This window comes from Propithecus coquereli, unplaced genomic scaffold, assembly GCF_000956105.1.
Source record: "Propithecus coquereli isolate 6110/MARCELLA unplaced genomic scaffold, Pcoq_1.0 Scaffold376, whole genome shotgun sequence".
Classification (NCBI taxonomy): Eukaryota; Metazoa; Chordata; class Mammalia; order Primates; family Indriidae; genus Propithecus; species Propithecus coquereli.
Window position 1 is genome coordinate 963,480 of NW_012149463.1, and position 15,099 is coordinate 978,578.

At 39.4% G+C, this 15,099-nt stretch overlaps 1 protein-coding gene across 1 annotated transcript in view; it reads right to left on the reverse strand.

Annotated features, from left to right (window-relative positions):
- ETFDH (electron-transferring-flavoprotein dehydrogenase) overlaps positions 1–15,099 on the reverse strand; it is a 43,243-nt gene that overhangs the window by 13,604 nt on the left and 14,540 nt on the right. The window contains exons 4-6 of the mRNA XM_012651920.1: positions 14,064–14,145; positions 13,520–13,638; positions 9,125–9,202 (exon numbers count right to left, since the gene is read on the reverse strand). Coding sequence (XP_012507374.1) covers positions 9,125–9,202; positions 13,520–13,638; positions 14,064–14,145 — 279 coding nt within the window. The remainder of the gene's footprint in view (positions 1–9,124; positions 9,203–13,519; positions 13,639–14,063; positions 14,146–15,099) is intronic.

Below are 15,099 nucleotides of genomic sequence, written 5' to 3' on the forward strand. Positions count from 1 at the left end.
CTCTAATTTTTTAACCAATTCATAATATTTGGACATTTAGTTTTTTTCAGTGGTTTACTAGCATAAACATTGCTTGGATAAATATTTTTAGTCTGCCTGGTAAGAGTTATTTCATTATTAACTTAATATCTTCAGTTGCTAAAGAGTTTGATCATCTTTTACATGTTTATTGGTAACTTCTACTTTTCTTGTGAAATCCTTGTGTTATATATATGCATATATGCACATTGCACACACACACATATCCTATACATAACTGAATGTAACTTTTTTTTTATTTTGTTCTTGTCCTCTTCCTCTAATTATAGTAATTCAGGTTAACAACCTAGTATGTACAATTTTATGCAAAAATATGTACACACATATATACTGAGATACTTATAGATACACTTAAACTTTTGGGGGTCCTGGTTTATTTTACCAAAACACAATCATATAATAGAAACTTTCCTCTATCTTTTTTCATAATACCCATGGAAATCTTTTCACGTCACTGTATAGCTCAAGTCTTTCTCTTTAATAGCTACACAGTAGTCTAGGTGGAGAAAGATAGGTGAATCACCTATTCTGCTAATGGATGGATAACAGCCATTCCCTATTTCCAGTTTATGTACAAATATAAACAATGTTATAAAATATAAACACCCTTGCATATACAGCTGACCCTTGAACAATACAGGTTTGAACTGTGCAGGTCCACTTATACAAGGATTTTCTTTCTTTTTTTTTTTTTGGTCAGAGACAGGGTCTCACTTTGCTGCCCAGGCTGGAATGCAGTGGAGTGATCCATAGCTCACTGTAACCTCGAACTCTTGGGCTCAAGGGATTCTCCTGGCTCAATCTCCCAAGTAGCTAGGAGGACTACAGGCCCACACCACTATGCCCACCTAATTTTTAAAATTTTCTGTAGAGATGGGGGTCTCTCTATGCTGCTCAGGCTGATCTAGAACTCCTGGCCTCAAGCGATCCTCCTGGCTCAGCCACCAAAAGTGCTGGATTACAAGCATGAGCCACCTCACCTGGCCTATATTAATTATTTTCTTTTTTATCCAAACAGGGATTGAAAATATAGTATTCACTGGATGTGAAACTATGTATATGGAGGACCAAGTTCAAATATGTGGGTTCCACAGGGCTGACTTTAAGACTTGAGTATGTGTGAATTTTAGTATACAAGGGGATCCTGGAACCAATCTCCCAAATATGCCAAGAGACAACTGTATATCCCCATAATATTGGTGCATCAGAATCCCTAGGGGCTTGTTAAAAAACAGCTTCTTAGGTCCTACTGTAGGATATATTAAGCCTTGAGGTGTCACATGATTCTGATGTAGCCAATTAAACCATGAGAAGGAGGCTGAAATAGGCTTTGCTTTGCTTTTGTTTTTTAAAGGTACAACACTTATTATTTCAAAATATTGAGGTACAATTGTCTTTGTTACATGAATACCTTGTATAATGCTTAAGTCAGGGCTTTTGGTGTGCCCCTCATCAGAACAGTGATCACTGTACCCAACAGGTAAGTTTTTTATCCCACACACCCCCTCCCACCCATCCCCTTTCTTGGTTTCTCTCTTTATATCACTTTGTGTACCCACTGTTTAGCTCCTGTTTATTAGGGAGAACATATGGTGTTTGGTTTTCCATTCCTGAGATACTTCACTTAGAATAATCGTCTCCAGTTCCATCCAAATTGCTGCAAACGACATTATTTCATTCCTTTTTATGGCTGAGTAGTACTCCGTGTGTGTGTGTGTCTATATCACATTTAGTTTATCCACTCATGAATTGATAGGCACTTTGGTTGATGCCACATCTTTGCAAATATGAATTGTGCTACGATAAACATTCCAGTACAAGTGTCTTTTTGATAAAATGACTTCACTTCCTGTGGGTAGACACTTAGCAGTGGGATTGCTGGATCGAATGGTAGATCTACATTTATTTCCTTGAAGAATTTCCATACTGTTTTCCATGGTACTAATTTGCAGCCCTACCAACACTGTATAAGCATTCCTTTCACGCTGGATCCATGCCAGTATCTATTTTTTTTTTTTTTGAATTTTTAATAATGGCCATTCTGATAGGGGTAAGGTGATATCTCATTATGGTTTTCATTTGCATTTCCCTTATGATTAGTGATGTTGAGTGTTTTTTCATATGTTTGTTGGCCATTTGTCTATTTTCCTTTAAAAACTTCTGTTCATATCTTGACTACTTTTTGATGGAGTTTGTTTTTTTCTTGCCGATTTGAGTTCTTTGTAGATTCTAGGTATCAAACTTTAGTGGGTGTATTGTTTACGAATATTTTCTCCCATTCTTTAGGTTTTCTATTCTCACTGTTAATTATTTCCTTTGTTGTGCGGAAGCTTTTTAAATTTAAGTCCCATTTATTTATTTATTTTTGTTGCTGTATTTGCCTTTGGGGTCTCAGTCATAAATTCTTTGCCTAGGCCAATGTCTAGAAGAATTTTTCCTACATTTTCTTCTAGAATTTTTATAGTTTTGTGCCTTAAAGATTTTTAATCCATCTTGAATTAATTTTTGTATATGGCAAGAGATAGGGGTCTTGTTTCATTCTTCTGCATGTGGCTATCCAATCTTCCCAGTACCATTTATTGAACAGAGCTTCCTTTCCACAGTGTATATTGTTGTCTGCTTTGTCGAAGATCAGCTGGTTGTAGGTAGATGGTTTTATTTCTGGTTTCTCTATTCTGTTCCATTGGTCTATGTCTCTACTTTTATACCAGTACCATGCTGTTTTGGTTACTATAGCCAGGTGGTATAATTTGAAGTCAGGTAATGTGATGCCTCTAAATTTGTTCATTTTGTTTAGAATTGCTTTGGCTATTTGGGCTCTTTTTTATTCCAAATGAAGCTTAGGACTGCTTTTTCTAGATCTGTGAAATACAACAATGGTATTTTGATGGGGACTGCAATGAATCTGAAAATGACTTTGGGCAATATAGACATTTTACTGATATTGATTCTACCAATACATGAATAAAGGATGTTTTTCCATTTATTTGTGTTATCTGTGATTTCTTTCATCAGTATTATGTAGTTCTCCTTGTAGAGATCTTTCACCTCCTTGGCTAAGTATATTTCTAGGTATTTTATTTTCTTTGTAGCTATTGTGAACGGTATTGATGCCTTTATTTGACCCTCAGCTTGACTCTTGTTAGTATATAGAAATGCTACTGATTTGTGTACATTGATTTTGTAAACTGAGACCTTGCTGAAATTATCTATCAGTCTCAGGAGGCTTTTGGTGGAGTCTTTAAGGTTTTCTAGATACAAGATCACATCATCAGCACACAGGGATAATTTGACCTCCTCTTTCCCGATTTGGATGCCATTTATTTCCTTCTATTGCCTGAATTCTCTGGCGAGGACTTCTGATTCTATGTCGAAAAGAAGTGGTGACAGTGGGCATTGTCTTGTTCCAGTTCTTAGGGGGAATGCGCTCAACTTGTCCCATTCAGGATGATGTTGGCTGTGGGTTTCTCACATATGGCTTTTATAATTTTGAGGTATGTTCCTAGTTTTTTGAGGGTATTTATCATGAAAGGGTGGCTGGATTTTATATAATGCTTTTTCTGCATATACTGAGATGATCATAATATGGTCTTTGTTTTTGTTTGTGTTTATATGGTGAATCATGTTTATTGATTTACGTATGTTAAACTATCCTTGTATTCCTGGGATGAAACCCACTTGATCATGGTGAATTATCTTTTTCATGTGCTGTTGAATTTGGTTTGCCAGTATTTTGTTGAGGATTTTTCCATCTATGTTCATAAGGGATACTGATCTGTAGTTTTCTTTTTTTTGTTGTGTCCTTTCCCGGCTTTGGTATCAGGGTGATACTGGCTTCATAGAATGAGTTAGGGAGGATTCCCTTCTTGATGTTATGGAATAGTCTCAATAGGATAGGTACCAATTCTTCTTTGTAAGTCTGGCAGAATTCAGCTGTGAATCCATCTGGTCCAGGGCTTGTTTTTGTTGGGAGATGTTTTATTACTGCTTCAATCTTGCTACTTGTCATTGGTCTGTTCAGGACTTCTATTTCTTCCTGATTCAAGCATGGGAGGTTGTGTGATCCCAGAAATTTGTCCATTTTCTCTAGGTTTTCTAGTTTGTGTAGAAGTTTTTGTAGTACTCTCAGATGGTATTGTGTATTTCTGTGGTATCAGTTGTACTGTCTCCTTTTTCATTTGTTATTGAGCTTATTTGAGTCCTTTCTCTTCTATTTCTGGTTAATGCGGCTAGTGGTTTATCAATTTTATTTATCTTTTCAAAGAATAAACTTTCTGTTTCATTGATCCTTTGTATTGTTTTTATTGTTTCCCATTTCATTTAGTTCTGCTCTGAGCTGTATTTCTTTTCTCCTGCTGGCTTTGGGTTTGGTTGGCTCTACTTTTTCTAGTTCCTTGAGATGTGACATTAGGTTGTTAATTTGTGACCTTTCTGTCTTTTTGATGTAGGCATTTAAGGCTATGAATTTTCCCTTTAGAACTGCTTTTCCTGTGTTACACAGATTTTGAAAGCTTGTGTCCCCTTTATCATTTAGTTGGAGAAATCTTTTGATTTCTATCTTAATTTCATCATTGATCCAAGGATCATTCAATAGGAGGTTATTTAACTTCCATGACTTTGGGTAGCTCTAAGTGTTTCTCTTAGAATTGATTTCTAGTTTTATTCCACTGTAGTCTGAAAAGATACGTGGTATGATTTTGATTTCTTTTGAATTTGCAGAGACTTGTTTTGTGGCCCATGATATGATCTGATCAATCTTGGAAAATGTCTCATGTGCTGATGAGAAAAATGCATACTCAGTTTTTGGGTAGAATGTTCTTAAATGTCTGTTAGGTCCATTTGTTCTAGAGTCCTGTTTAAGTCCAGGGTCTCTTTATTCATTTTTTTGCTTGGATGATCTGTCCATTTCTGTCAGTGGGGTGTTGAAGTCCCTAGCAATTAAGATACTACTGTTATTTCTTTGCTAAGATCTAGAAGAATTTCCTTTATGAAACTGGGAGCTCCTGTGTTAGGTGCATATATGATTGTTATGTCTTCTTCTTGAATAGCTCCCTTTACCATTACATAATGACCATCTTTGTCTTTTTTTTACCACTGCTGATTTGAGGTCTATTTTATCTGATGTGAGAATGGCTACATCTGCTTGCTTTTGGTTTCCACTGGCATGGAATATTTTTTTCCTATCCCTTGACTCTGTATGAGTCCTTGTGGTTTAGATGTATTTTTTAGAGACAGCAAGTACTTGGGTTGTGTTTTTTCATTTATTCAGCCAGTCTATGTCTTTTAAGTGGGACATTCGGACCATTCGAGTGTTAGTATTGATACGTGAATACTGTTCTGTTCATCATGTTAGATGATACCTTATTGTTTTGTTTTCACTCTTTTGCTACTGTTTTATAAGAGCTGTGAGCTATAACTTTCGGAGTTTTTTTACACTGGTGGGTGTCTATCGTGCTGTTGCGTGCATAATGCACTTTTGAGCATTTCCTGTAGGGCAGGTCTAGTAGGAACAAATTCCCTTAGTTTTTGCTTGTCTGGAAAAGTCTGTATTTCTCTATCATTTATGAAACTTAGTTTTGCAGGCTACAGAATTCTTGGCTGGCAGTTGTTCTGTTTTAGATTAAAAGTGGGACCCCAATCCCTTCTGGCTTATAAGGTGTCCACTGAGAAGTCTGCTGTTAGCCAGATGGATTTTCCTTTGTAGGTTAGTTGTTGCTTTCGTCTTGATGCTTGTAGAATTTTCTCCTTCATTTTGGCTTTGGCCAAGGTGATGACTATGTGTCCTGGATATGTCCTATTTGCTATAAATCTTCGCAGTGTTCAATGATCATCTTGTATCTGAATATCTGAATCTCTGGTGATATCAGAGAAACTCTCCTCAAAATGTCCCTTGAATAAGTTTTCAATATTCTTTCTTATGTTGTCTCTTTAGTGAGTGCTTCATTTTTTTCATTCACGTCCTGAAACATTGTTTTGGCTTCTTTGTGTTGGTTTTCAACTTTCTCTTCAATTCTATTCATCTTGTTTGCCATCCATATTCTGAATTCCATTTCTGACATTTCAATAATTTCCTTTTGGTTGGGGTCCATTGCTGTGGACCTATTATGATCCTTTGGGGGTGTTGAACTAGCTTGTTTTTTCACGCTGCCAGAATTTTTTTGCTGCCTTCTTCTCATCTGAAACCTCTTCTCTCAGCTCAGGGTTCATAGGTTTGCAACACACCTGTTCTCCTTTGCTGGGAGAACTCATGTACTTTGTGAGTAGGAGATGTCCCTAGACAACACTTTTGTGTCCTTCTCTGGAGGACTGACCCAGTAGGAGAGGGGCGGATGCACTGAGAGCCTATAACACAGCTGGTTTCCTGTGTCATCTCGATCCCCTGTGGTTGTCACAGTCCATGCTGGTACTGGGGGATATTTATTTGGATTGGTGGGTTGGTCCCGAGGCTACTGTTGGAAGCTCAGGGAGGGGGCTGTGCAAGTCTCTCTCCACAGAGGCAGGTGGCATAACCTTGGTAGGTGCCTGAGTGGGTCACAGAACCTTGACCTGTGGTCCTGTGGATGCACCACAGGACCTTGGCCAGTGCCTGAATGGGTCACGGGACCTGGGCCAGTGTTGGGGATGTTTGTGTGGAGTGGTGGGTTGGATCCTAGGCCACTGCTGGAAGCTTGGACAAGGCACTGGGTGAGTCCCTCTCCACTGAGGCGGGTATTGTGGGAGATTGCTCTGCCTAAGTCTCCCAGTGGTAGTGGAACTGGCTGTTTGGTGAGGCTATCTAGGCAGTGGTCACAGGTGTGAGGACTGCAAGTGTTTGCTCTACTCAAGTCTAGGTGTTATGGTGGTATACAGCAGTGGGCGGCTTGTGGCTAGTGAGTCCATGGTGGAGAGTTGGATCACAGGTGTTGCACGGTTTTGTGGGGCATGGCCTGTTAGTCAGCACATAGGGCCAGGGGGCTTGTTCTGCTGGTCAGCACTTGGGGCCGCAGGGGCAGGGCTTACTGGCCAGGGCACAGAACCAAGGGGCCCACAGGTCTGTTGGGGAATGGCCCTCTGTGTGGCTTGCAGGGAGGGGAGTGTGGCCCACCTACTGGCGCACAGGACCAGGGGCGTAGCCCACTGCAGGGTGTATGGGACTACAGGATGTGGCCTGCCCATTGGCATACCAGAGTGGGGGATGTGGCCTGCCACACAGAGCTCGGGTCCATGGGGCATGCCAGGCCTGGGAGCTTTGCTCTTCCCACTGGTGTGCACTACCACAGGGGTGGGACCTGCCAGTTGGTGTGCGGGTCTGCAGGGGTATGGACCTTTGCTCCATGCCTGGATCCTGGGGGGCATGGGCCTCAGTGTGGCAACGCTTGGGCTGCGGGGCTTGCTCCACTGGGTAGGGTGCAGGGCTGCGCGGGCTGGGCCACTGGATGGCTGGGGCTCCCTCCCCATTCACGTCCTGCCCAGGCTGCTACCGTGGAATGCCTTTAGTTCCACTCAAGTTCCCTTGTGTGTGGGGGTGCTCACCTCCCAGTCAGAGGCATGCTGGTGCCTCTGCTCTCCCTGCTCTCTCCCTGGCCTGGCGAGGGGCAATGTCGGGGCAGCTGCAGTAAAGCCGATCCCTGTGTAGACTGGGAGCTTCAGACCTAAGAGCTCTGAGTGGTGTCAACTGCGGCAAACCCTGGAACAGAGATCAGTGGGTGCCTGCTGAGCCTGTTCTCTCATGCAACTTCACTATAGTCTCCAAGCAGTTCCCTGATCAGCATGGAGGCTTGCGGTGGTGGGGGGGGGACCCCCCACGGTTTGAGTCACAGTGTCTGTGCGAGGAGTGTGGGGTCCTGGGGCTCTCTCCTTTATCCCTTCCCACATGTAGGTGTCTCCCCCAGGCACCTTCTGATCTTGGCGAGGGGAACTTGCCGTCCCTGTCTACTTCACTCTGAGTGTCTCCTGTGGTTCTCTGGTGATCTACAATGCTTTCTCCCAGAGAGTCTATCTTTAGGTGAGCATCTACTTGCAGTTTTCAATCCTCTCCCAAAGAACAGCATATGCGAGCTGCTTCTAGTCTGCCATCTTGGCCCCCTTCTCGCTTCACCACTTGCTTTTTAAGCAGCAAATAGGAGAAACAGGAAGATCTGCCAGAGGAGACTCTGGACTAGATTCCTAATTCTATTCAAGAGTGGCACTGGCCAAGGTCCTGTGGTGCATCCACAGGACCACAGGTCAAGGTCTGGTGACCTACTCAGGCACCCACCAAGGTTATGCCACCTGCCTCTGTGGAGAGGGACTTGCACAGCCCCCTCCCTGAGCTTCCAACAGTTGCCTTGGGACCAACCCACCAATCCGAATAGGAATAGAATTCCTAATTCTATTCAAGGATAAACTGCCAGTCAGCAAATATTTACTGAGGTCATATGTACCTGGCACTATGTCAGGCATTGGAGTAACCCTTCAGGCTATCTTCATGGAGCCTATAATCTAGATGGGAAGTTAGATAATAAACAAACAAACAGGAAAAGATAAGTTAACTTATTGAGATGCTAATGTGTGTTTTGTTCTTATCATAGGAAAGCAAGGTATTTTTTTCTTGTCTTTTCCAAGGAAACTTACTGAGTGAGAGCTCCATATTCTAATGGCTTTTCTTTCACAGAGTCAAAAATACAAATTCTAAAAACCATCCAGGCTTATATTTTGAATGAGAGGATGATAAACAAGTTCTACATCTACCAAAAGATGTTAAAATTAGGTTAAAGTCTATCACTATTTACCTACTGATAGTAATGCAATAATTCTTATCCATAGAAATGAAAATTATGAATAAAAATTATGGAAACAATAAAATCTTTGAGATGTGTTTGTTTTATATTTGTGTGTCATGTTTTTATCTTTAAAAAAAATTAAACATGTTATAACTATTTGCCTAAATCATGTTTAGCTCAAAGCTGCTTCTAAATTTTTGAACAATGAGAGAAAAATTCCATATTAATAATTATAATCTTACTTCCACATAATTTATAGTTTGTAGCAAGACCTAAATTATTGAGTTTAAGTTCTTTCTTTCTATTTGTCAGTTTGTTAAGCACATAACTATTAAAAGGTTTACCTTTGGTGCACCATCCTTTTGTATCCCTACATCGTTAGTGGCAATTCCTTTCACACTACCATCATCATGAAAAAGGACCTAAAAATGGTCAAAAAAAAAAAAAAAGCATTTATTATCACTTTAGGATTCATAATAACCTGGAAAAGAAACAGTAAACAGATCTAGATTTCTTAGAAAGTGAACATGTTCTCTAGATTATAGAAATATAGGCTTTAAAATAGTTGGAAATGCCACAACCTTGATGAGAAAGAAAAGGGGGAGGCTGCTAGAGAGGGTTACTAAAGAAACCAGAAAGATTAACCAGAAAGATACACTGTTATAAACTCTCTTCAGATGTCAAATCATGTGTAAAGAATCTGAAATCAAGGCCTATAAAAAAAGAAGAACATGAAGGTGGGTAGGGAAAGAAAAACTGTCAGGAAAGCTTATGTCTCAAATGAGCTAAGACCCTCCAGAAACTTTATTTCTGGAACAAGGAGGGGGAAAATAGGCCACAAATATAATTCTGAGGATAAGAAACAGCAATACTCTGTAACTCTTCCTTGGTTTCTGTTTCCTCTGGAAGAAAATAATCTTTGGATAGAAAAGTACAAAATCTACACTGAAGTCACACAACATATTATAAGAAAGCACAGGAGTGGAGAGGTAAAACAAGGATTAGCAGCCAAGGATATGGAAAATATATACATAAAGGTTTTACTTGATATCCTGAAAACAAATCAACAGTGGAACGTAGCTATGGACTAGAACTAAAATCTGGCTCAGAGTATCCCCCCAAAAATCTTGGCAAACAGATCAGTAATCTATTGATTACTGATGATCATCATTAAGGAACTGAGGAAAACCAGAGAGGTACAAGAGACTGTAAGTGTTTGTGTATGTAACCAAAAAGTGAAAATCCTGGATTCTACAAACCACCTCCTTTTGATTTTGACACTCATTCCAATCAATAATGTTCAACAAGGAGAAAAGCAAAATCACACACTTGGGTCCAACAAACCAAATGCAAATGTATGGGCTGGGAAACCAGAAATTCATAGCAGCAAGTATAATACTGGGATCTATGTGTTTTATTTGACTTATACACGCTACAGGTAAAAATAAATGTAAAAAAAAGTGAATTTCCCTAGTGCCAAATACAAAAGGGAACTTCCCCCTATTCCTTTCAGCATTTCCTTTAGCAAACTGTAAATCCCTGTCTTTCTGAGATATATGGGAATCTTTTTAAAAGCTAAATAAACCTCTTGCCAGTTTTGCATTTCAGGAATATCTTTCCTGGGGGCTCTGGAGCCATCACTTTGAAATGTGAACATCAAGGCGGATGTCCTCCTGTCTTCCTGTCTCTGTGGGAGTTTGGGCTAGGTGCTTGGCTCCAAGTTGTAACTTCCTGCTTGTCAAAAAAATACAATAAGTTTTATTTTTCCTTTGGGTAAAGACAATTAACATGTATGTAATGGATTGTATCTGCTTGGCTATTTAAAAGGGTAAAATTTCTGTCTTGGTCTGTGACATGTATCACAGTCTTGATTTAATGCTCATTCAATATTAAAATGGTTTCATTCTTTTTTATAAATTGTGGAAAGGATTTTTCTGGGTTGGCAGATTTTATTTTTAATAATTTCCCCAATAATATACAATGAGAATCAACAGTGTGATGTGGTAGCCAAAAAAAGATTACTTTGAGGGTACTAATGGAAGAACAGTTTCTAGAAAGAAGAAGATAATAATAACAAGAAGCCTGTTATACACTAGGCTTGAAGTAGTTGATTCATTCTGGGTACCACTTTACAAAGTGTTAACAAAGAGAATGCACTCAGAAGTGAGCCAACAACAATATTAAAGGAACTCAAGTTATATGACATCATGGCTCAAAGAACTGAGAATATTTAGTCTAGGGTTGGGGCTCAGAACATGATACCCCAAAGTATGGCACCTTGGCATGCTGATATTGGGGCTCAGAAACCAATACTTCAAAATATGGTGCTCTGACATGCTGAATGGAAGAGGCCTCAACATCTCTCTGACCTTCCCCCCTCACCTTTGTCTCTTAATGCTCTGCCTCTCCCAAAGCACAGGGCAAAGTTGTTCTCTGAAGTTCCCTTATCTGTCTAAAGTATGGACATGCCAAAGAAGAAAACAATTACCTCTGGTCTCTTCTCTGAGTTTTCACTAACTGAACTCATACCGTAGGAAAAAAAACTGAAGTCTAGTAACAAACCTGGACAGACTTTTGTCACAAACCACTGTGCTCTACAGGCCAAACAGACTTTGTCCCAGGCCACGGTATGTTCTTCACGTCCACTGAATTCCCCTAAAAATCATTTACTACCCCTCTAAAATCACCCACATTTCCCTATCTCCCCTTCCCCTAAGAAGAAGGGTATATAACCATCTTACCCCACTGAGTGGTATAGTAATCACTCTATAATTTTCCCCTCATGCACAGCAATAGATCTGTATACCTTTTTCAGAAGCAAGGTCTTTCTGACCTTCTGTCCTCCTGTCTCCCACTCCTCTTTCTCCCCCAAGTCATAGAAACCAGAATTCATCTTGCCCAAGGCAGGTCATAGAAACTAGAACTCTTCCCCACCAAAGCCAGCCATAAAACCTTGAAAGGTTACTCTCTTGCTTCTCCCTTTTCCCTTGATGACCCTTATTCCAGAGGTGTCCTGCTCCATACCTGGGAGGAAGAAATGCTACACAGAGAGGCCAAGAAGAATCTGGACAGACTTTGCTGGGTTTCCCCTCTCAGTCTATTACCGTTAGATCATACCCCTTGCTTCAATCACATTTCTACACAGCTATCTGTTCTTATGGAGCCTAAGCATAAAAATAGACAATTTTCCCTGGGTCTTTGCTGTTAGACTTAAAGAATTCACCCTCCCCAAACTTCCACCCAAACCTCCTATAAAATCCACTGCTCTCCCCTTCCTAGGGGTGTATTAGGCACCTTTGCCTTTGCCAGATCCCTAAGGAGATAAAGGAATGGAATGCAAGAGAGGAACTCAAATTCCTTATCCCTCCTGACAAGGACAACGCTTATCCCTCCCCACAGGGGTCCCAGGAACTGGTTGTTTGGAAAAGAATTTATTACAGCAGCTGTTCTGGCCCAGTTGCTCACTGCCCCCAGAAAAACCCTCTATAAAACCCAAGGCTCTCCTCTTTTTTTGCATGGACATTCTTTTTGGCCTCCACCCACCTGCATCCATATGCTCAAATAAACAGTATTTTGCTACAACTGAGGCTTTGTGTGTCTCCCTCTTTGCTTCAGAGCTAACATTTGGGTTCTTCATGAAGGATTCCATGTCATGTAAAACTATTAAATTTGTTATGCTTTTCTTTTGTTAACCTGTCTTTTGTTATATGAGTGTTGGCTGTGACCCTTGTGATGGATAAGAAATGGTATCACACCTTTCTGCTGTTGGGGCTCAGAAAATGACACCATAAAATATAATGCTTTGACATGCTGAACTAAAGCAGCAGCCTCTCTCTGACCTTCCCCTCCCTCTTGTCTCTCAACCGTCTCCTCCAGAGCACAGGATAAGGCTTTTCTCTGATACTTCCTTATCTACCTTAAGACTGGGCCTGCCAAACAAAACACAATTGTCTTCCATCCCCTCCCTGAAATCTCATTATCAACTGCAGTAAAGACTGAAGAATGCAACCACACCTGGACAAACTTTTTCACAAGATCATGTCTGTCTCTTAGGCTCATTCAAATTTCAAAAAGAATCATTTACAAGTTAATTTATGTCTCCCAAGTCCATTCATCCTAAAAATCATGTACTGCCCCTCAACATTGCTAAACACCCCATCGCCCCTTCCCTTATGAAGAAGGGTATATAAGAATCTGGACCTCTTTAGGTTCTCGAGCAATCATTCTCAAGTGATTTCCCTGTGCTTACACACATTACATAAATTTGTATGCTTTTCTCCTATTAATCTGTTTATTGCCAGTTCATTTTTAGCAAACTTCCAGAGGGCAGTGAGTAAGCTTTCTTTTAACCCCTATACTGGGGACAAAAATCTCCAGAGTGAAGATGGGGAAGAAGAGAGAGCAGGGCATAATTGGAAAGTTGTCCTTGGAAGAGGGCAAAGATTTGTTCTGTATAGTATAAAATACTAGGTAATTTCTATCTAATATCAGGAAGAGAACACCAACAGTCCACAATTTTTCATCTCTTATGGTGTTCGATCATAAATTGGAAAATTCCTTGATGGGGGTACAATATAAGGAATTCACATACTCTTTGGATTAGATCCTTTTAATCTCAAAATTCTAAAATCATACGGCTTTTTAAAAATACTTCTTTACCTCTGTAAAATTCTTCGTTCATTTTCAAAATGAAAAGAGATTTCCTATAAATACTTAAAACAAAACAAAACTATACAAACCTCAGCAGCCGCATAACCAGGGTATACTTCAACACCAAGCGCTTCTGCTTGTTCTCCCATCCAGCTTACTAAATGTCCCAAGCGCACAATGTAATTGCCGTGATTGTTCATTGGAAGACCTACACATAGATGCTTAATTTATCAATCTTTTTATTGATAAAACATCTAAAAAACATAATTAAAAAATTCTAATCAATGTCTATTTCTGCATAAGTGTACATGTTATCTTGATGGTCATACTTTCAACTAATTTTCTACAATTTTGGTCTAGAGTTCTAATTTATTACATTAAAAACAACATTAAAGCACTAAATTAAAAATTCCTGGTTGGCTTACAAGGCTATCTCAATTCTTCTAGACTGGAAGACAAAAGAATTGGGTTCTAGTCCTGCTTTCCCCCAGCTAGCTGTATATGCTTGGATAAGTCCTTCAAATATCTGGGCCTCAGTTTTCTCATCTGTAAAAGGAGGAGATTTCACCAGATGAAATGTAGTTCCTTCCAGCTGTGGAATTCTACAGTTCTATTAATATTTAGAGGCCTCACCTGGAAGAATTGGCACAGGAATCCTGTATTTCTCTGTCAAAATTCCAAATCTGTCTTCTGTTACAGGAGTGTTAAGTGGAGCCTAGAAACAAAAGAATGAAAGAAAAAGAAAACTTTTTAGTTCATATTTGTAAGAGTAAATATAAATAAAAAAACCTTTAAATTTATTCTGATGACAAAAGGAAAGGGAACTCCCTCCTCACTTTTCTTTCAGCATTTCCTTTAGAAAACTTGTAACTATAAATTCTTTCTCTGTTTCTTTGAGATGCATGGGAATCCTTTAAAAATCTAAATAAGCCCCTTGCCAGTTTTGCATCCTAGGAATTTCTCGGGGGCCTTGGAGATATCTTCGAAACGTGAACATCAACTTCCTGCTTGTTGAAAGGTAAGAGAAGTTTTATTTTTCCTCTGGGTAAAGACAATTAAGATGTATGTAATAGACTGGACCTTCCAGCTATATACATATAGATAAAGGTGCCAAAGCAATAAAGGGCTTGAAGATGAAAACATTTTGAAAACAACTGATATTATGTCAATAATAATTCAATGATATCTACTTCAGATATAATATTGAAAAGAGAACTTTAATTAGGCACAATTAAAGTATTACTAGCTTGACAGAGCTTGATATTTTAGAAAGACGAGCACAGATAAAATTTTTGGAATTCAACTTACTATATATGAAAAGAAAATAGATAATATTTATATAATTTTTTGAACTCTATCAAGTATATTCAGACATTGAATATTCTAACCTGGGATGTAGGACAGGGATAATACAACCCATCTTATGCAAAAAAAAACTGAGTATAAAATTTTGACCAAGTTTTAAAATACAAATTTTATTTGAGGGCAATAAAACCAGCACTTGGTACTCTGCTTAACATATCTGTGGCTTTTCTGTCTAGGTTACGGGAGGCAATATTAATTTATCTCTTTAGAAAATCAGATTGTCCTCTTCGGCTTTAGATAGTGCATTGTCCCAGAAAATTTTATTTTATATTAAGAACAATGACACAAAGACCTGCAGAACAAG